The sequence below is a fragment of the Amblyomma mixtum genome, chromosome 7 (genome assembly GCF_055824585.1).
Source record: "Amblyomma mixtum isolate Tamu chromosome 7, ASM5582458v1, whole genome shotgun sequence".
NCBI classification, from domain to species: domain Eukaryota; kingdom Metazoa; phylum Arthropoda; class Arachnida; order Ixodida; family Ixodidae; genus Amblyomma; species Amblyomma mixtum.
This window is the reverse complement of record NC_143018.1, coordinates 44,713,272-44,735,134: the sequence shown is the minus strand read 5'-3', so window position 1 is coordinate 44,735,134 and position 21,863 is coordinate 44,713,272. Positions and strand designations below refer to the sequence as shown.

General features: G+C 45.8%; 1 protein-coding gene and 1 non-coding gene across 3 annotated transcripts; both read left to right on the top strand.

Moving 5' to 3' along the window:
- Positions 1-3,731: 3,731 nt before the first annotated feature.
- On the top strand, positions 3,732-19,953 carry LOC149335864 (putative serine carboxypeptidase CPVL). Of its 2 annotated transcripts, XM_089552413.1 has the most exons (5): positions 3,732-3,821; positions 5,320-5,385; positions 6,823-7,009; positions 8,748-9,078; positions 19,037-19,953. In XM_089552413.1, exons 1-5 carry the CDS (start codon positions 3,760-3,762, stop codon positions 19,885-19,887), a joined length of 1,497 nt encoding a protein of 498 aa, XP_089408539.1. In that variant the 5' UTR covers positions 3,732-3,759; the 3' UTR covers positions 19,888-19,953. The 2 variants fall into 2 exon arrangements, with proteins under 2 accessions (XP_089408539.1, XP_089408540.1); XM_089552414.1 differs by lacking the exons at positions 8,748-9,078; positions 19,037-19,953 and adding an exon at positions 6,094-6,134 and having other exon boundaries at positions 6,823-7,002.
- Positions 10,516-10,587, top strand: TRNAE-CUC (transfer RNA glutamic acid (anticodon CUC)). Its single transcript has one exon. It is a non-coding gene; the product is annotated as a tRNA-Glu (tRNA).
- Positions 19,954-21,863: the final 1,910 nt, after the last annotated feature.

Below are 21,863 nucleotides of genomic sequence, written 5' to 3'. Positions count from 1 at the left end.
CCGTAGATGTGTTAGGCGGCGGCAAGTCGGACTGGTGAGAGAGCTCCTGTCGCAGAGTTAGCGATGGCGTCATCTGTGCAGGAGGTCCGACGAGCTCAATGGTTGTCGATTGCTGATACACGTGGCCAATAACACGACACGTCTGAACACACGTCAAAATGAAAAGGTGTTGAAAGTGTCGTAAATGTGTTAGTCAGGCGGAAGCAAGTCGAGCTGGTGATAGAGCTCCTGTCGCAGGGATTGGTAAGCGATGGCGTCACCCGTGCAGGAGGTTTGAGGTCCTCAGTTTTTGTCGATTGCTGATACACGTGGACTATAACAGGACACGTCTGAACACGCGTGAAAATGGTGATGGTTTTGATGATGATACTGGGTTTTTTGGCGGAAGGACATCTAAGGCCAAAGAGCGCCAAACGCAAGGTTTTTGATTGGCTCAGGGTGAAGTATGTACACATGTTAAAAAAACAGGTGTATAGGGCCTAAGAGTAATGAGTATGTGCATGGTTATAGTGTGTCAGAAAGGTGTATGTCAGGTGGAATGGCCTTAAGTGGTGTACACCACCTAAAAATTCTGTTAAAAACTGCTACATATAAAAGACGAAGTCACGTATCCTCAACCACAGTACTTGCATTAGCAAGACTGCTTGAGAAAGTCCTTTCTTGAGCAAGAAAACATGCGCTCATCACCTAAGAACAAAGAAGGTTGCACAGGTATTTTGAATCTGCATATTTCTGAGAGGTGCTGTCGTCTTTCTGCTTCCAATCTCTGGCAGATGATTAATGGGTGGACACTGAGATATAGGCTCCATCTTGCGCATTGTGATGTCGGTGTATGGTTGAAAAGATGTAATGATAGTTTGTTTATTTTCAAAGAACATAATACAGGTTTAGGCCTGCCTAATCCAAAGAAGGCTTGAAGTGCAGTGTCTGGCAGTCAAAAAGGTGAACGGGAGTAATAACATCGGCCTTTTTGGGCCTTTTCCTGTTGCAAAAACGCCCCTGTTGTTACCGCCGTTCATATTTTGCATGTTCATCTCTAGTTAAGTTTATTTTGTCAATAGCTGAGCACGTACGCTTTTTCTTCGCCATCTTTTCGCGCAGCAAGTTGAATCTGTTTATCTTGAGCGCGTGGTTGCGGCATGTGAATATACCAATATTTCTGAAAAAAGCGCCAGTTGTTAGTCAGCGCCTGTGTTTTGTTCTCGCTCCGTCCTGTGTTAGCGCTGTTCCCAACATTACCCAGTTACCGCGGCCTCACTACAAGAAAGCCGACTGCAGGTTTGCGAGACTCTGCTTATAAAAGACTTTTCAATAATCAACTGCCACGTCGCCTATCCTCTGAACCAGAAGAAGAGATCAAAATATCAAAATGAGCGCCCATTCCCTATATCCCGCATCCCTTCATCCCATACCTAACTGCTCCTTCCCAGCAGAGATCATGGGAGCCCCCCCCCCCCCCCCCCCCCCCTTCCCCCCCTGGACTCGCCACCTCGGCTTTTGGACGCTTTAGCAGCTCCTTCCCATTTTATTATAATTTTCCCACCTTGGGATAGCAAAATCATGATTTTTCTTGGGCCTGCTCTCGTATAATACAATTTGATTCGGCCTTTTATACGGAAGTGGTTCAGGCAGGGACAATTATAATTCCTTCATTTATTTCACCCACTATTCTAATTGTATGTATTAAAGCTTTCTTCAAACAGGGCTAAGGGTTTCTTTCCTCTCCTGGTCTTGAAAAATGTGTGTACCTGCCGTCTTATGGCAATCTTACTACTCTTTCATGTAGTAAGTTATAAGCCTTTGACGTAAGCGTCTTTGGGTAGTAATGGTCCACTTACTGAATGATCAGGGATTCGGCTAGGCGTTAAAATTCTATTAACTGTGTGCCACTTCGCTCTCTTTTGCTTGAAATCAAAGACATGCATGAACTGACTCAAGATTTTGCAGTAATGGGCCGGAGGTCGTCAGCGCAGGTGGCTGCACGGGCTAGTACGACGTTTTTAACAGCGCGGAAGAAGACTCATGTAGTGATGTGTGTGGATGCATGTAGAAGCGGCGAAATACTTGGAACAGTTTTCTAGTGAAGGCCATAACTCTGCATTCCCGGAAACAAGAATTCTAAATTCCAGAGAGCCTCCCAATTAGACACGCGTGAGTTGAAGGAAAGAAATATGTTTACTGTTCGGAATGTACGCGCAGTGCTGACTCTCATTTCCCCAGCGCATATGAAGAGCATTTTGGAAGTTACAAAGTTTTAAAGAAGAAAGAAATATCAAGTGACTCATGTCAATTAAACTTGCTCCGTTTTTCCTCAAAAAAGTACATCTGTCTCTACTTCCGATCACAAATGTGCCTTCTATTTCCGGATCTGTGGGCCTTACTAGTGATGGGGCGCAACTGTGAAGGTGTATCTGTATTCGTGGCAGGTTTTCGCGCTTTTCTTTCCTTGTTTTTTTTTTCTTTTCTGTTCGCAAGATGCTGGCGTGTAATGGTACATACAGCAATCGGCATAAACTGTCAGTTGTAAGTAAATGCCGTCTTCAATCCTTTGTTGTTGCTTCGGTGTTCGTGCGCCATAGCGGTGATTAATGGTCGTCAGTGTAATTCGCCTGATATCATGACGAATAGCAATGACTTGACATTTCCCCTAGTCTCTCAGCCGCTACGTCTTGCTAAATCTGCCGGCCAGGAATGTACGTCACATGAATATTTTCAAAGTGTGCAAGTGTCAAGGGGGTTAGATCCAGGCCGCGGCGGTGGAATTTCTGTGAAAGCGAGATTCTGTGAAGCCCGTGTATTGTGCGATGTCAGAGCACGTTAAAGAGCCCCAGGTGATCGAAATTTCCGGAGCCCTTCACTACGGCGTCCCTCATAGCCTGACTCGCGTTGGGATGTTAAACCCCCATAAACCACAAATTATCTTAAAGAACGAGTGACAGTGCTTTTGTTTGGTATCATGGGCCGGATGAGAGTCTGTGCAATTTTTTTTTTATTGTGAGCCACGAGAAGCCCCAGAGAGAGGAAAGGACTTCTATTTTCGCATGTCAAGATGAAACAAGGGTCTGATAATTTTTGTTTCCAAGAAGCGACACCGATTAGCAAAAGTAATCGTTTGAAATTGGGTTCATGCTTGAGCCTGTACGGAGACATGTCAAAAAACGCTTATTGAATGTAGAGGTGAGTTTTCCAGTAGCACCGAGTGGGCCTTCATACAGGGCAGCAACGGCTTTAGCTGTCCGAGTCGAATGGTCCATCAGCTCCAGCTGAATGCCAACCACCGCTGTGACATCGGTCTCGTAGAAGGGAAAAGGGGAGACGTACGTTCAAGCCTTATTTATCGGAATGGCACTGGTTTACGTCATTTTGGCCCAATGGACCTGTGTGACGTCAGTATCACGTGGCAGATAAGCATCAGCGCTCACCAGTGATGAGTGATCTTGAGCGGCGAAGATAACAGCTGCCGAATGCACGCGCGCTCAAGAGCTACCTTCTAACCTTTGGCGTGAAGGTCAGTACGTGCGTCAGCACCAATACGAAAACATGATAATGCATCAAAATAGAATGAAAACATGCCGACAATGTCCCCGCCATCTGCCAGTGCTCCTCACTAACTTGTGATTTAGCCGAGCAGCTGTGAAACTCCCCTTATGGGTGTTTGGGGAGGAAAAAAAAAGTAAGGAGATAATAATCAAAAAGGGCTTTATATTAAAGTATCGTTCCAAGCATCGAGGTTCAGATGTTGGACAACCATCACTGACTATGGAACTTGCCAGCCTCTGGAGGTGCCTTGTTCTCGCAGGAAGTCTCTGTCTAGCATACGGGTAAGCATGTAGTTTTGGTTCTGCTTAGAGAACAAGTTGCAAGGAAGAAGCAAGCTGGCATTGAAACCAAGGAAGCCGTAATGGAGTGAATGCTTAGGGGGGTTGTTTTCAATACATTCAGAAATTAGTTGTGCAGTCATTTTATACACGAGATAAGAGAAGTCGGAAGACGAGAACACCACATGCCGGCTGTGGTATCCGAACCTACTGCCTCCATATGTCGCATGTTGCACTCTGCCAAACCAACTGTAGCTGCGACTGTCTAGCTTTCTTCTTTAAGAGGGCTTTTTTTTCTATGCAATTTAAAGTTCTGAAGCGACTCAGGCTATTAAGGGTCTTAACACGTATTTGTACTGCATGTAGACTAACGTGAAAGTGTCCGCAAGGGCTACCCTTAAATATAGCTGTGGACTTGGGACGTTCTGTTTTCTCGCAAATGCCACGAAGAGCATGAAAGAACAGCCAGGGCGGAAGCTGTGTGAGAAACCTGGCATTCGACCTATGGCATGCAAAATGCCAGAACTGGGTTCTTCGTAACGTCATTCAGCAGACAACGCTAGATGAGAGACTCTTCGGAGAGGCTCTCATGTATCGCTGAAGCAAACCCTTCAAACGTAGAAAAACATACGAAAAAGGACCGTTCTTATTTTGATGGCGGTGTTAGTTAAGTTGGCAAGTTAGTTGTGTAAAAAGTTTAGATATCGGCTATGAAATCTGAAGACAATACACATCGCGACTGTAGGATTCGAAGCAGCCACCTTCGCTTGCTGCGTGCAGTGCTCGATCAGCGGAGTTACCAACATGTCTCCTATAACAGGTTTTGACTGAACTTAGGCGACTGAAAGTTGATAATATTCACTCTCCCGCCCAGAAAGCAGAAGAGAGGTAAAGGAATTTCAAAGCTTCGCTTCTTTACAGAAACCACTTTTGTTGAACGTCTAAAAAGGCGTGCGAATAACAGCCCAGAATTTACGCAAATACGAAAGTTAAATTTAAAATTTGTCAATACACATGAAAATTTTTTGCAGGAAAGCTCGTTTAAAGCTGTACCTGTGGCTGCTCTCACATTCTTGCTTTCAGCCGCTATATATTTTTTTTTGAAATGGTGAAATCAGCAAATACTTAAAATGCTCGCTATCAGTGTGACGACAGGAACATCTCTTCAGTACAGAAAAAGTATGCAAAAGTCATAACTTATTCCAATCACTGCGGCGCATGTTTCGGAAAGCTTGGCGATTTTCTATTCTTAACGCCTGCTTAGTGTTGAGATGGGTTCGTTTTTTTCTCAGCACTCTAGTGCGCAGACTGTATACAATTTCACATTGTCTACGTATCAAAATACATTCATCACCACTTCCAATGTCTGCGTATCAAAATACGTTCATCACCACTTCCAATCCTTTTTTTTTTTGCTTAAATCTCATGGCTTTAATTGTTTCACCGTCTAGATTGATGTTGATTTTCTATAATATGCAACGCTGCGTTACGCTCGTTTCAGGGATGACTCAGCAGGGATGACTCAGGGAGTACAGCAAGCAGGAAGCCATGAGTCACCACATTTAAGGCAAGCATACGAGAATAATTCTCTTTTTTTCATTTGTGGTGTTGATTAATGTGGAACTGATGGCGGATTCATTAGATGAGGGGGGGGGGGGGGGCATTTGGCCAAGCATTGTAAGCGGTGCGGGTGCGTGCCGGCTTCTGCTGCCGCGTGTGTCCTCAGTAGGAAAGGCACAAGGTTAGCCTGTGAGATCTATGACGTCTATTACATTAACAGGGAAGGTGATATATGTGTTAGCACAACATGCCTTGTCCAAAAAAGAAGAAATGTACATCAGGAGCAGTTTGCCTCATTTTGATTAGTTTTCGCTTGAATTGTTCTAACCCAGAGTGCGCATGCGCCACCGAAGTGCATTTTTGTCCCTTTCTGTCGCAGTAAATCCTCAGTTGATGTTTAGCGCTCATCCTGTCTTCTTCTATGTCTGTGTCCTAGATACATGCACTATTTTCTAATCAATGATGACACACCAACTAGCCCAGCTTTCCGCCTTGAACTGGTGGCTTTTGATCTCTTTTAACAGACCCATTGATTACATTCGTAAAACACATATTCATGTCTGGAACAACCTCTTAGAGATTTTCTCGTTGCTGCTACATAAAACGATCGGCTACAGTAAGGATTTCCTGGCAGCAACAGTCGTGCAATCTTTCCGTGTTCCTAACATGCCTTTGTAGATATTCAGTTCTGCCAATTTTCTTTACCTTCCTAAAGCACTTCTGTCGGCATGCCGAGAAAACGCGACCACCTACGAGGTAATGCTGGATTTTGACAACTTCTTCTATTTGTTGTCATATTGCGGAAAGGAGTGCGAAAATAGGCAGATATTTATTACCGGGGGTTCATAAGATTGGTTTTTAAAATCTCGTGCACGGTGAGCAGCCATTGAGGCTAAGCTTAACTTGCGTGCATAATGGTCACTAGCCCTTCTTAAGTACTCACGCTGATAAAGACACGCTTCGCTCCCAAAATGTTTACCATCAGTACTAGCAATCGACCTAAAAGATGCAGGCTTAATATTAATAGCAGCACTATTGCAGCAGTAGTTTTCAACAGAGTGCTGGTTACAGCGGCCAATAGCACCAGCAGATGAAATTTCTGTCTCTCCGGAGACGGGAGAGGGCAGTGGATCTCGTTTTCGATAACTCAAGGTATCAAAACAACGTGCGCCATAAGGACACATATTAAAAAAAAAGTTATCAATTTTCCCCTCATTATTAAGAAATACGTGCAACTAACTTTCAAAAAATCTGAGAAATCACCATTGCAGCAAAGCTCTAGTAATCGCATCTCATCTGCAGCAGGCAAAATGTATGACGTGAACACTAATATTAAATATGCCTTTGGGCCACTTTGCCCGCCGTATTCCGCATCTGAAGTGGAAAGAACAATGATGCACTTTTTACATAATGTTCACTTACAAAAAAATGTTATCTCTTTCAGCCCTCCAGACCCGGAACCTTTGTTTCTAACGCCCTGGATTAAAAATTGTAGCTACGATGTAGCAAGACAGAAAAGCAAATTGGATATCTTCAAGCTGCAAGGAGTTCAAGCCAACGCTTACTCCGGCTTCATAACTGTGAACGAGGAAACAAAAAACAACCTATTCTTTATCTTCATAGAGGCCGAAGTAAGTACTCTGGAATTCTTTTTTTCTTCCCTCTGTCTCTGTGTACCGCAAAGCCTGCTTCTCTAGAAGTTATTAGCAAGCATCGAGCAGAAGTGCTTGCTGCGCACCCATATAAGCGCTTAAATTCACTGTCAGCATCATCATCATCATCATCATTATGATCATCGGTGACGGCTTAGTTGAGTCCAATACAAGTCAAAGGCGTCTGCCAGCACCTCATCAACTCGTACCTGTTTTCAGCCTTCGGCGGCCATGACATTCGAGCAAGCTTCCTGAAGTCATACCGTGATATAAACTGTACCGAACAGAAGCATTCATCCAACGATTGAAACTTTATCGCTATAATTGCTGAACGAGCAACTTCGGAGAAAACGGACTAGAAAAGGAGCTACAGCAGCTCAACTCACGAGCGATTGCAAGTGAAAGGCTTAAAAATGCAAAAGCATTTCTAGCCTATGTTGGCGGGGTCTTCTCACCAAAACCTGTCCGCAAAACGTGTTCGCAAAACGTGTCCGCAGCAGTTGTGACGTTCTCAGAAGAGTTAGTGTCAAACGAATGGTTGTAATCGAAAGAGGATGGTGTGAGGATGCTCCGCAAAAACAATTACGTTGATTGGTTGATTAGTTCATTAATTAGAGCTAAAATGTCAAAATAGCGCAGACGTCGATATAATGAGTGGACGGCAGAACAGCCGTGGACGGCAAAATAGTGAAGAAATAGGCAAAGGAGTGAAAATAAAGTTTGAAATGAATTTAAATATATTTGATGAGTGATAATCGAACAAAGAGTTTCATTTGCACAGGTTAATTAGTTAATTCAGTATCAGCAAAACCATTGGGTGGTTGAATAAGCTGGACGAGGATATAGTAAGTGGACGGGGAAAGCAACCCCGGTGCCAAATTTGAAATACCAAAATGGTTGATTGAGAAAAAAGAATGTTTAATCAGAGCAAATAAATCGATCTTTAATTAAAGCATAAGATAACTACGCTAATTCAGCTGTTAAATTAGTTTACAATCAAACAGAAAGTTATAAAGAGAGGCGAAGGAGGCGACGAATGCCGAGGAGGCGTCAGTTCTGTCGCATTCTCACAATGCAGGTCGCCGCAGTGGTCTCTAATTTTTTTTTTTATAAAAGCGCAACCCGTTAGTTGACCGGCACTACCAACGAAAAAAAAACATGCTCAAGTCAAGTAATCTCACCTGAGTTATTTTCAGGATGAAGTCGATCAGGCTTTTTCAGATTCTGTGTATTTGCGCGCCTGAACTGCTGTTTTGTACAGGATTCATTGTAGGCATAGAAGGTGACACGGCTTAAGTAAAACGGGTTCCCCTATCACTGCTAGCAGCATCAGCTGTCGAAAAGCCCTGGCGTCTTTTTTTATCTTTAAAGGTATTTTCTGTAATAGACGGCAGTCAAAATAGCAACGGCCAGAGGATTTTAAGCATGCGCTCAAAATGTTGGCCTCCTGTCATGTAATGAAGAATTTTTTCCGGAACCGGTGCATTCTTGTATTCGGATAAAGGCCTGCCCAATCTCATCAGTCATTTTATTGTGTTTGTTATAAATTTGCGACTTATGTTGCCTTTATGACTGTATGTATGCGGTCTACAGTTTCAATAACCTCAAGAACAGAGCAGGTATGGCCTATTGCTTTTCTGAAATGAGACAGTTATACAGCAATAGTTGACGAGTAAAGAAGCCAGCCTTAATACTTGCTCCTGCAACAAAATTCCAGAACAATGCCAGTCAGGCACCCCTGATGCTGTGGACACCGGGGGGTCCGGGCCTGCCAGTGATGCTCAGTCTGCTGCTCCAAAATGGTCCTGTTCAGTTGGGTCCTGGAGGCGGTCTCACGAAAAGAGAACTCACAATACAAAAGAACATGAGCGTCATCTACCTTGACGCTCCCGTTGGGGCTGGATACAGTTTCACAGACAATCCAGCTGGGTACGCAACACAAATGGAGAACATAACTAAAGATATCAAAGATTTCCTGAAACAGTTTCTGGACGTCTTTGATGAATATAAGAAACGGGACTTCTACGCCGGTGGAGACTCCTATGCAGGCAAGTACAATTTTAATATTCACTGTGAAAACTGCAGCATGTGCAAAAGCATTTTTTTTTTCGGACTATGTACCGAAGACTGATTCTGATTCTGATTCTGAAATGAAACCGGTGTTGGCTTTGTGGTAAAACACCTGCCTCGCATTCGGGACGCGCTCGATTCGTTCCCGAGTGCCGCCGGGTACCAGCAGGTTTTCTGAAGGGTACTAGATTTCCCCTGGCCTGGCGCTTGGCTTTTCTGCGGTGAAATACTAGGGAAAAGGGTCCTGGACCAATGCGTTGCGTTGACGGGCCAGTGATTTGTTACGGCGTCATACAACCATAAATCCGCTCGTGCGGTAAAACCTTACTTGGGGTCCAACTTTTGACAGCGCCATACTTTACAGTTTGCTGCCTTTGCAAATCAAGACAAGGTGGTTTGGACAAAAATTGCTGACTTTTTTTCAGTATAGAGCTTTTATTTGCTGCTTGTTTCAAGAGCCATTTTAAGGCGGAAGCCTTTAATGCCTCATCGTTGTAAGCAGGGGTTGTCGACAGAAATGTCACGCTTTTCAATTGGACGAAACGGTCCTGACATCACAGTGCGCGAATTTCAAACGGGGCCAATTGTACTTCGGCTAGTAACCATGCAACCAATAAAAGGGATCGTATAGTGATGCTCCAAGTAAGTGGGACTGAGTTTAGTTCATTGCTTACTTAACCAATTAGCCTAATTAACCTTTCTAGTCAGACCAGATAAATAAATAAAACCGAGTAGGAAATTGGCCGAGCTCGGGAATCGAACCCCGGTCTCCGGAGTGCGAGACGAGCACGTTACCACTCCGCCATGCCAGCTCAATGGTTTTGAATGAACAAAGGCGCGTCTAGTGAATGCGGTGTCTTCGTTCATTCCCATCTTCCTCCCTTCCCGTTACGACGAGGTTTAGTTGTCCACCGAGATATGAGAGACAGATACATTTCCTTTCCTCAAAAACCAATATACCGATGAGCGAGGCGTAGAACCGAATGGGCGATGGCGTTCTATGGACTCCCTGGCAGCGTTGCAAGACGCTGTCGCGTTCCGCTCTTAGAGGCGAAGCTTAACACCTTAAGCACACATCAGTGACACAAGCAGCAACACCGCGCTTAAGGCTTTCGCCTCACCGCACTTTACGTCAACAAAGTGCCCCCTGATTTTCTTCACAGGCATAAAAGTAGGAATACCTTGCCTGCTACCCCTTTGCGCTAGGTGTTAATTTGCAAAGACACTTTAAAAAGTGAAAGATATTACTCTTTACGTCGTTGCTGTTACTGGTTTGGTTTGGTTTTTTGGAGTTTAACGTCCCAAAGCAACTCAGGCTATGAGGGACGCCGTAGTGAAGGTCTTCGGAGCAATTTCGACCACCTGGGGTTCTTTAACGTGCACTGACATCGCACAGTACACGGGCCTCTGGAATTTCCGGCGTGGTCTAGTGGCTAGGATACCTGGCTCTCACCCAGGAGGCCCGGGTTCGATTCCCGGCGTCGGAAAGTGCGGTCTCATGGTGTAATGGTTGCTGTTACTGCTTCTCCGGCAAAATGTTACGCAGAAAATATAATGGCCAATTAAAGGAAAAAGAATTACTGCTCCATGATGAGGATGGGAGTGTGCTAGGAAGGTACAACTGTAGGGTGGCTGCCACGAGAGGGACCCTCCGGCTGGTAACCGTCGGAGGAAGATTGTATGGAGACAGCATAAGTATTCACCACCATGAGGGATCGCTATGAGATCCGCCCTTAGGATGGTTACCACGGAAAAAAAATGGCTGAGGCTTAACTTGGTTAAGCCTGGAGAATGCGAAGCATCATCGTGTCGCGAGCCTCATGGAGAGGACAACTCAAGGCAGCTCCACTACCCAGGAATATGCACCCTGATTTTCACCAGTCAAGACGACAAGCACGAGCCGAAGCCATGAAAAGACACTACGGCGGGCGCGAGGGCGTGTTCTATGTCGATGCTGCGGGTCCCGAGCAGGGAATGACGGCCGTCGCGGTAGTGCACCAAAATACAACAGTCGACGGACTAGTACTGGCTAGCCAGGACATACTGGCTGCGGAAGAAGTGGCGATTGCTCTAGCTGCAACACACACTAGCTCAATATACATTCTCACAGATTCACAGACAGCGTATCGCAATTACCTCAGGGGCAGGGTCGCACCGCTAGCAGCTAAAATCCTGCAAGATAGCTACATCCGTGGCTACCAACCCACACACAAACACTTAATATGGGTACCAGGTCACCAGGGCATCCCAGGGAACGAGAGCGCACATGCCTCAGCCCGAGCATTTCTCCCCCGGGCACCCAGTGCGGATGCCGTGGAACCTCCTACCCCACTACTAACTTACAATGACATACTTCAGCACTTAAGATTATCCCGTCGGGTCTACCCTCCGCCGGCTAAGACACTAGATAAAGGGGAGGAACAACACCTCCGAAAGCTACAGACCAACACTTACAACAACCCACGAAGACTACATGCCATAGACCCGGAGTCATTTGACTCACAATGCAAATTCTGCGGGGAGAAGGCGGACCTGTACCATATGGTATGGGCCTGCCAACGAAATCAGGCGATCACTGTTAATAACCAGCCAACGCAGGAGGGGTGGGAGGCAGCTCTGTCCAGCTCGGACGAAAAGAGTCAAAAGCAACTCATCGAAAGAGCCCGGACAGCAGCCTACGCCAATGGGGTTCCGGACTGAGAGCTCCAACCACGGCTACAACCTCCTAAACCATTTCATTAAAATATTTTCACCACCACCATTGTGTCGCGTAATTTGGAGGCGCACAACCACAGCGACGGCGCGAGGTAGGCCCCCGTTTCTCCACTGTCGTGACGTCATCGTGTCAGGTGGTGTGACGTCATGTATCACGTGATTTGGAGGCGCACAACCACAGCGACGGCGCGAGGTGGGCCCCCGTTTCTCCACTGTCGTGACGTCATCGTGTCACGTGGTGTGACGTCATGTATCACGTGATTTGGAGGCGCACAACCACAGCGACGGCGCGAGGTGGGCCCTCGTTTCTCTACTGTCGTGACGTCATCGTGTCACGTGGTGTGACGTCATGTATCACGTGATTTGGAGGCGCATAACCACGGTGAAGGGCTGAAGTGGTAGCTAAAGTAGTATGCTTCGCATAAAAAGTATGGCGAGGGTGGTGGAGAGCTTATATGAAAGGAGTTCACCATTGTGTTCAAGAGGGTGTCCACCGTGTAAGCAAGAGAGAAATCATACAAGGAACGCATGTGGTGCGCTCTGTCAAAGGCGGTTGCTCAGAAACGCGTCGCTCAAGGAGATGCTCGGTTTGGGGTGGCTCCTAAGCAGTTGACTGGTATTGAATGCCAGTAGAGGGACAAGCATGACATAAACTAAACTGCGCTATACCTACAAATCTATTTAGGTCACTCACATATTCTTAAGGTGGAGAGATACTTTGATAACACGATAGCGTTAAAAGCACCGTTCTTCAGAAAATCTGGTGTCGGCATTGTCGGCGTCGGCGTGGTGAGCGAAAAATCACGAGCGTGGCTCTGGCAGGTGGTCCCCAGAGAGCAACCTAGGTGGCAGGTGAGCCACTTCGGTCACGTGACCATGCGGCGTCCTCACAGCCTGCCCCCTATGGCAGATGTCAGTTAAATTAATGATTGGTCGCTCGGGAAGAGCAAACTGAGCCGCACAAGGCCCACCGCTGTGTGCACCTGCCATCGCAGAGCAGTCGCGCATCGCTTAACTACTGCGCCAGGAGTGGTGAGGACTACAAGGGACCTATGAATACGTATAAATGACCTGCATGGATGGAAATGAACCAATTGCACTATCGCGTCGAACAATTAAGGAAGAGCTTAAGTTGATTAAGTTAAAGGAGCTGAAGTTAATTTTTGGCAAAAGCAAATGAAGTTTCAGATTTTCAATCCTGCTGTTAAAGCTTTTCTTTAGCGTTCTAAAATATATTGCACTAGTGCGTTTCCGTCTTAAAAATTGCTTTTTTCGTCATTTTACGTCGTCATGTCGAGGGAAAAGATGCGAGATTTCATGCGCGTCAGTTTCAGTTTCATCAAGACAGCATTTTTGGAAGTTCATGTATTTTTTCGTCAGCTGTTATCCCTATGTATATAAAAATTCTCCTCAGATTTCAAGCAATGCAATTTACATGCCTCATGCGAGAATCATTAGCCCAATTTCATTGCAATTTTTTTGTTTTAAAAATAACCATTGATGGTTAGCAATTTATTGCTGCGAAAAAAGAAAAAAAAAACATTGTAATAAACTATAAACAACTGCTGTTTTTTCAAAGCGTTATGTTGCACAATTTTACTCTCAAACACAATTTTAACACAGAATTTTAATTCTTTCAAAGTCTAACTTCAATGCTGATTTTTTTTGCGCATTCTCTTTTTATGAAGCTCTGCTTTCAGATTTTAATAGAAAAGCGCATCAGTATAAAAAGCTAGCCAATAAGAATAAATATTGCAGAGAAAGTTTTGATCTAGTTTTCACCACTAACGAAAGATGCATATTTTTAGAAGATTTTTAGCAACTTTCAGAGCTTAAGCTTTTTGTAGCGGATGATATGGGTTGATTTGCAGATAAGCTAAACGGTCGACGCAGGATAGGTGGAAGAGCAAAACCATCCGGGCCAGAACCCAAATTCCTACTCCTCTCCTTCCTCTTCCTCCTTCCGCGCCGGACGCCGCACTGCTTTTTCAGATCCTGATGTGCAGGCGAAGCTCATGCTCTTGCCGCACAGCGTTACACTGTTATTACGAGTGCTCTACAGTTGACTTTCGAAACCGCTTTTAAAGTCTCAGCTCTTTTAATCTATAGCGAAATGAAAGTACCTCACTATGTGTCGCTCAATCCCGCGGTAAAGAGTGGTAACCATCCTATGAGTTGTTATTCTTATTTTTCTCGATAAGCCGTGGTGCTATTAGCAGTAGTCGGCACGTGCACACTGCGACCTGACGATAACAATGATCGAAGCCCGTTTTTCAAATGGAAGGAGTTTAAGCTGACTTTGCTCCCTGCCTGAAATTATTGTTTTCTAAGAGTGTTAAGTCTAAAATTTTACAGCAGATTTCAACTGCCTCGATTGCTGCCCATGTAAAGAGAAAAAAAAAATGTTCCTATCGTCAACGGTGCGATCCAGTCATGTCGGAAAAACAACAAAAGTTATTCTTTAGTTTAACGGCATTCGAGAGTACAAGACAATACTCTCTCACGTGCCCCTCTCTGATTTCAGCATAGCATAATGCAGGAGGTTTTTTTAAATAGGAGTGTCACAGCCACACCTAATCTCAAGCCGTTTTTCTTTATCACCAGACTATTGCGCCTGGCAGGCAGAGCAGCAATAGCTTCACTGGTGTTACCGGTTAGGATTGTGATTAAGCCTCTTGACACAAGAATTTATTCTTCACGAAATCCTGGTAGAAGCGCAGTCAATATAGATATGATCCAAAACTTTCTGTGAGTGTTCATTGTTCGAATGACTACTTAAAACGTACTAGGATTTGCAATCTCTGAAGAGCTCCAGTCCTTCCAAAGTACAACAACATATCTTGGGGCTCAGTGAGAAGGTAAATCGGAAACTTTTTAAGCTATCCGCTATTTAAGACATCAGTATATTTAAATTTCATCACTGTAGACAAAAAGATTACAGGAAACATAATTTCTCGCCGGTAACTTCAACATTCATGACAAAGCAACTGCGCAGCAAAGACACGAACGATACAAAGAAAGAAGTGAAGTCTACGGTTCGACCGAATCCCGTCTGGCGAGGAAAATTCATACTGGTTTATCGAAAAAAACACACACTCGCCGAGGTTCAAAGAAAAATAAAAATAATTGACGTTTCGGCGCCCGTACGGGTGCCTTGATCACAAAGAAGCGAAAGACGGGCAGGTGATCTATATATGGGCGGTTTTTTTTAAGCATGAAATGCTTTTAGCCCCCGTTGTCGGCAGTGGTGACGTCACGCCGAGACCGATCATCCGGGCACTCATATCCACTCATCTGGGCACTGAAATCCAGTCATCCGGGCTCTGAAACGAGAACATCCGGGCACCGTACGAGACTTAACGAGATTTAACGAGACTCTGTAAGCCCTCCTACGCGACCGGCATGCAAGCGCCGGTTGGTCTCCAAAGGAGTCACAAAAAATAACTGCTGCCAGTGCCTTCTCAATGTTTATCAAGATATCAGTCGCTGTGCGTTTGATAATGCACGGAATTATAATTTCCGATTTCTAATAACGTGCAAAAAGCACATAAATGCCACGATACACTTCGTTGTCATACGTGATCTCTTAGGGGCTTCGCGCATCGAAGCAAAGCCGCGCAGGCGCACAGGGGCCCGGGGGAGAAGCGCTGCGTTCAAAGGGCAAGGCATCGCGCCGAACGGGTGGTGGCGTTCCTCCCTTCCATTACGATGTGGTTCGGGTGTCCACCGAGATGGCAGAGAATTACTGCGCCATTTCCTTTCCTCAAAAAACCTTGCGTTCAAATGGCAAGGCATCGCGCTAAACGGGTGGTGGCGTTCCTCCCTTCCTGTACGGTGCGGTTCGGGTGTCCACCGAGATGACATTAGGCCCGTAAACATTTCATGCTTACTCTACTCTCGGTTACGGGAGAGGCAGAGATTTTTTTTTTGAAGGGTGCGCAGGTATATCTCTGGGAGATTGCCACGGTTCCGGTTAATCGTGTTTGGCGTTGATTGAATGCACAATGATTCTATGAGAAGGCGTTTTGGTAATGATTTTTCCTTTGCAATTACACGTGCTGCGTCCCAGTCGATGGTATGGCCAGTTTTTTGCTGATGTTGCGCCAAAGCGTTTGAGTTAGATTTTCCTTTGGCGACGTCATTTTGGTGCTGTTTCAGCCTTGTCTTGAATTTTCCTGTTTCTCCGATATATGAAGCGTCACAATCACCACAGGTGATCTTGTATTCCACACCTGGAAAGATATCGAGGTCAAGAAGGTCCTTGACTCGCAACAGTCGTTGCCGAAGTTTGCACGACGGAACGTGGGCCACATGAATGTCATAATCTGAAAAGATGCGAGCAAGGTTCTCACTCACACCGTGGGCATACGGAATCGACACCCGCTTCTTTGCGCATGCGTCAGTTCGGATAGTCGGAGCAGAGGCGCGTCGTTTCTGGATCGTAGTATTTGGGCTGCGTAACCGTTCCATATCAAGTCATGCCTGACCTGCTTCACTTCTGCTGCTCTGCGCTTAGGACTTGAGCATATCCTAAATGCGCGGTTGAACAGAGACGCAGCGATGGGATGAGATGCCTGATAGTTTAGGTACCTTCCGGTGTGAGTGGGCTTACGATAGACGGTGGTTTGCAGAGAATGCGGTGAGCGTTCCACGAGGACGCCGAGGAAAGCGATGTGGCCATCCACCTCCTCCTCTAAGGTGAACTGAATGCTTTGCTGGAACGTGATGAGGTGCGCTAGAAACCTGTGTACGTCTGGCCGGTTGATGACACAGCAGCAGTCATCGACATAGCGTACAAAAAAACTGCGGTGAGGGGTCGAATGAGGCAAGTGCTGCGGATTCTATTGATTCTAAGGCAAGGTTAGCACATACTACAGAAACTGAAGCACCCATGGCTGTTCCGAAAGTCTGTCTGTAGAAGTTCTTGTTGAAGGTGAAGTAAGTATTGGAGAGGCATGATTTTAGGAGTCGGCAGAGGTCGTCGGCTTCAATCGGGGTTCGTTCAGGCAATGTCGCGTCTTCGTTGAATGCTTTCTTGCAAGACTCCACCGCAAAATCCACACGTACAGATGTGAACAGAGACTTCACATCGAAAGAAGCCATTACTTGGGTGTCGTCGATGGGCACATTCTTCAGCTTCTCGACGAAGTCGCTCGCATTCCGGACGTGCGTAGCGGTTTTTCCCGCTAAAAGGGCCAGCACCCGGTGAAGGTAGCCAGAGAGCGTGTTCAACGGGGACCGTGTAAAGTACACAGTCGGACGGAGCGGTGTGCCCTCCTTGTGCACTTTTGGCACGCCGTAGATGGCAGGAGCGGTGCCATTGTGACACAGAAGCTTGTTGTAGATATATTTACCATCGGACGGGGGGACGTATTTGAATACATCAGCGAGAAGCTTCTGAAGTTCAGCTTGTATCTTTCTGGTCGAGTCCCGGTTCATCTTTGCATTGGTTTTTTTCCCTCCAAAAGTGCCGACATCTTTTTTATATATTCAGTCCGATCTAACACCACAGTGGCGTTCCCTTTGTCGGCAGGAAGGATCACGACTGTCTCATTCTTTTGCAATCTTTTGAGGGCTTCCTGTTCAGGGCGTGGGAGTGCGCTGTGTTTTTCTTTTCGTAACTTTAAAAGTGCTCCGATGGCACAAGAACGTGCTTGGTCGCGTAGGCTGGCGTCAATCTTTCGCACTGCTAGCTCTACGGCACATGTCATGCGTTTCTCATCGGGGACGGGCCCAGCGTTCAATTTGAGCCCCTTGTTAAGAAGCGAGAGTTCAGCTTGGTCTAGCTTGTACGAAGACAGGTTTTGTACGCATGATGTGGCTGTCTCTTCTGTCTGCCGCCCTAGGAGCAACCGGAACTTCGTTTCTTGACTCTGCTGTCGTTGTTCCTGAGTGTTCGCTGCCATACTGTTTGCGTAGAGCAGGACATCAAAGGCGTCCATAGCAAGAGTACTTTCTAGTGACTGTTGAGAGAAGAAGAGGTCGTTCTCCAGACGCTTAATCGTTGATTTTGTCTCCAGAATTCTCGCTTGTAGTAGAAGTTTTTCGGCTCGAGCGATAAAATTCGGCTCGAGCGATAACAGTTCACCCTAGAGGAGGAGGTGGATGGCCACATCGCTTTCCTCGGCGTCCTCGTGGAACGCTCACCGCATTCTCTGCAAACCACCGTCTATCGTAAGCCCACTCACACCGGAAGGTACCTAAACTATCAGGCATCTCATCCCATCGCTGCGTCTCTGTTCAACCGCGCATTTAGGATATGCTCAAGTCCTAAGCGCAGAACAGCAGAAGTGAAGCAGGTCAGGCATGACTTGATATGGAACGGTTACGCAGCCCAAATACTACGATCCAGAAACGACGCGCCTCTGCTCCGACTATCCGAACTGACGCATGCGCAAAGAAGCGGGTGTCGATTCCGTATGCCCACGGTGTGAGTGAGAACCTTGCTCGCATCTTTTCAGATTATGACATTCATGTGGCCCACGTTCCGTCGTGCAAACTTCGGCAACGACTGTTGCGAGTCAAGGACCTTCTTGACCTCGATATCTTTCCAGGTGTGGAATACAAGATCACCTGTGGTGATTGTGACGCTTCCTATATCGGAGAAACAGGAAAATTCAAGACAAGGCTGAAACAGCACCAAAATGACGTCGCCAAAGGAAAATCTAACTCAAACGCTTTGGCGCAACATCAGCAAAAAACTGGCCATACCATCGACTGGGACGCAGCACGTGTAATTGTAAAGGAAAAATCATTCCCAAAACGCCTTCTCAGAGAATCATTGTGCATTCAATCCACGTCAAACACGATTAACCAGACCCGTGGCAATCTCCCAGAGATATACGTGCGCACCCTTCAAAAAACCGCCCATATATAGCTCACCGGCCCGTCCTTCGCTTCTTTGTGATCAAGGCACCCGTACGGGCGCCGAAACGTCAATTCTTTTTATTTTTCTTTGAGCCTTGGCGAGTGTATGTTTTCTTCAATAAATCGATACAAAGAAAGGTACTGGTTCGCTCATGCTTCTACTGCGCTGTTTTTTTTTTTTCTCTTGCGATGAAGGATAAGCTCACTGAAATAAGCATAGAGAAAGCAGGGTTTGTTGGCGTTTCTTTTCTTCTATCACTCTGTTGGCCTGTAACAGAAAGATATAAATATTTTAAAACCCGAGGTTTTAAAATGTGCTCCTAAAAGCTATGCTCTGTTCTTTTTCTTTTCCAGCTCGCTACTCTGTTGCACTCGCCTACGATATGCTAAAGAACCCAAATGAAGTAGATCTGCAGTTTCAAGGAGTAATTGGGGGTGTTGGTTTTCTTGCACCAATATTGGACTTAGCGGACTCCAGCGATTTCCTCTTGCAAACCTCGATGCTCAATACGCAAGGACATGCAGAGTTTAAGAGCTACTTTCAGAAAATGAGGAATCTCACCGCAAAATTTGATCGTGATAATTATACGATGGCGTTAGGCATCCTATTTAGCACTATATTCACTTCTGAACCCAAAACTCTGTTTCAAAATCTAACCTTATACAATAGTCACGCGAGTCCCCTGTACACTGAGAGGCCGTTGCCTATGCTGATGAGCTTCGTCGTAGCAAACAACTCTACGTTCAAAACATTTATTCATGCAGGAGAGAACACCTCTCTTCAGTATAACAACGAAGTTCTCCAAAAGAGAATAATTTTTGACTGGTTGGTAGATATCACGGAAAAAGTAAAATATGTGCTAAACAACACCAGGGTGCTTTTCTACACTGGTCAACTGGATGCCCTTTTCCCGTCAGCGAATTCACAAGCGTATTTCGACAAGCTAGATTGGAAGCTCGAAGCAGAATATCGAGAAGCCAATCGGACTCTCTGGCACCCGTACGGCCCTTACCTACTGTTGCCTGAAGGCCAACCTTTGCCTATAAGCGCATCCGGTTACACGAAGTCTGCGGGAAACTTCACTTCGGCGGTGGTGCTCGGCATGGGCCACTATGCTGGTTTCGACAAGCCAGCTGAAATATATCACCTCATAATGCACTTTTTAGAGAAAAGGATTGCATTTTCCCCCTATCAAGCGCATTGAATCTTTTTTCATCCTATTATTCCTCAAGAAGAGAATAAAGATTCCCGACAAAGAAAAACACGGTGATGCTGCTTGCTTATTCGTTCTTTTCTCTCTCACTGAGCTGGGGCACTTTTTTTATCACACTAAAAAAAAAACCTGATATTTTATATGCCCACAGTCAGCCTGGAAAGCCCTTACAAAGGCTTAGAATTACTGTAAGCAGACGACTTTTACGCGCATATTTTTTTAATCGTATCTGCAAATGGCATGCGTTTTACAACCGGATACAAAAGTGCAACCAAACTACAAACTGCGCAAACGTCATTGCCTTCACAGTTCGCTGATGAAACCCGCGCGCTCTGGAAGTAGCATAGCTTTTTATCCTAGCGATGTTAGGCTGAACTATATGTATTGCTACGAATAAGTCAACCCGCGGGTTTAACGCGCCCCTGTCGGTTCCTGCTCACATCAGGACGCAAGAAACTTAGTGTGTAAAAAAGGAGGCAATTTTTTTTTTTTTTTTACTGACCCTTATAAGGAAAACATAAACTGCGCCGTACTTTCCGGACTCGCTCCCGTTGGCGGTCCCTTTGCCAGACGAGCAGTAGTTAAAAGGGAGAAAACTTCCGACGAGTTGTCTGCTAACCTCTGGAGCGTGCGCCTCACCAAAATTTGAAGCTACAGGACCGTTGACAGAGGCGTATTTTCCTTTGCAGTGTAGTTGGCTGAGGAACACGCTATTGCCAAAAGTGCGCTAGGGTTATCGGCGTTAACCTTCACAGCTTCGAACTTCTGGCCTTGAAATTGAATTGTTACGCGTATATTGCTTTCAGGTTTGCTCGCCGCAATGAAAGCGATGAGGAATCGTCAAGAAAGCGACGAGGAGTAACGTCAAAGCAGATATGATCGCCGGTGTAGGCTTATTACACAAAATTAGCTTTCAACGGTTGTCCTGAACACGAAAATCGGGTGTGCGCTAGAAACGGAGATGCGTTCAAATCGGCTAACGCTTTAAGACCGCTAAAGCAAAATGTACCCCGAATATAAATTCGTAGAGGAAGCATATGCTTGCCGAAAGCGCACAGATGCCTCTTGATTATTGCCGTTAGTTTTATGTTTCTCTGCTAGAAGCACTCAACTCTTTTAGCCCAGAAACCAAGGATTACTTTGTAATCTAATCACATGACAGGACGGGATTTCTGGCATCGGGCATATCCAAATGTCGCACTGCTTCGCTTTCTGACAACGAATACGTAAGATATACAGCTGTCGACAGCTGTCAGCGTTCACGTCAATTAATTTCTTGACCGACTGGCTGGAGAGGCCCTCACCCTTTTATCAACAGTAAAATCCCCGCACAAGACGACAGTAATGGATAAGAGTACGCTGCGGTCGTGCTTTCTACTTCTTGTCGTCTGCTGCTGCTCTTACTCCCCTTCCCTTCCTTTTGTTCTCTACCTCTAACCTTGCTCGGGTTTTTTGCCGTGTGGTTGGTCATGTGAGGACTAAAGCATTCTTCAGCAGACTCAGCGCGACTAATCGAATTGTAAATTTTAATTGTGCACTTCAGCAATCCCAGCGTCCCCTCGAAAGTGCAGCTACTCTACAGATAGTATGCTCTACAGCTTAGGTATGTTTTACGCCAGCTTATCTTCAGAACATCACGTCTGGTGGAAGTGCTATGCAAGCACAAGGCTTCTTGCCATTCGTCGGAGCAGCGTAGTGAACAGAATTGCTTCAATGAAACACTAGTACTCCCCGAAGTAGCTGTCACACACTTCACTGTGTTGCGTAGGGCAGAGAACCCGGAAGAGGGGGTAAGGGGGGCGGTCGCCATCCCTGCCAACATTTTCTCCAGAGGGGTCCGCGATCCCCGCCCCCACCACCTCCGTATACATCTGCATGCACCCGGATTATATTTTTGAGAAACGTTTCAATTCAAGGATGTTATTAATGTAAAGCACAGTATGGCTGAGCTAGTTGGACTTGTAGCA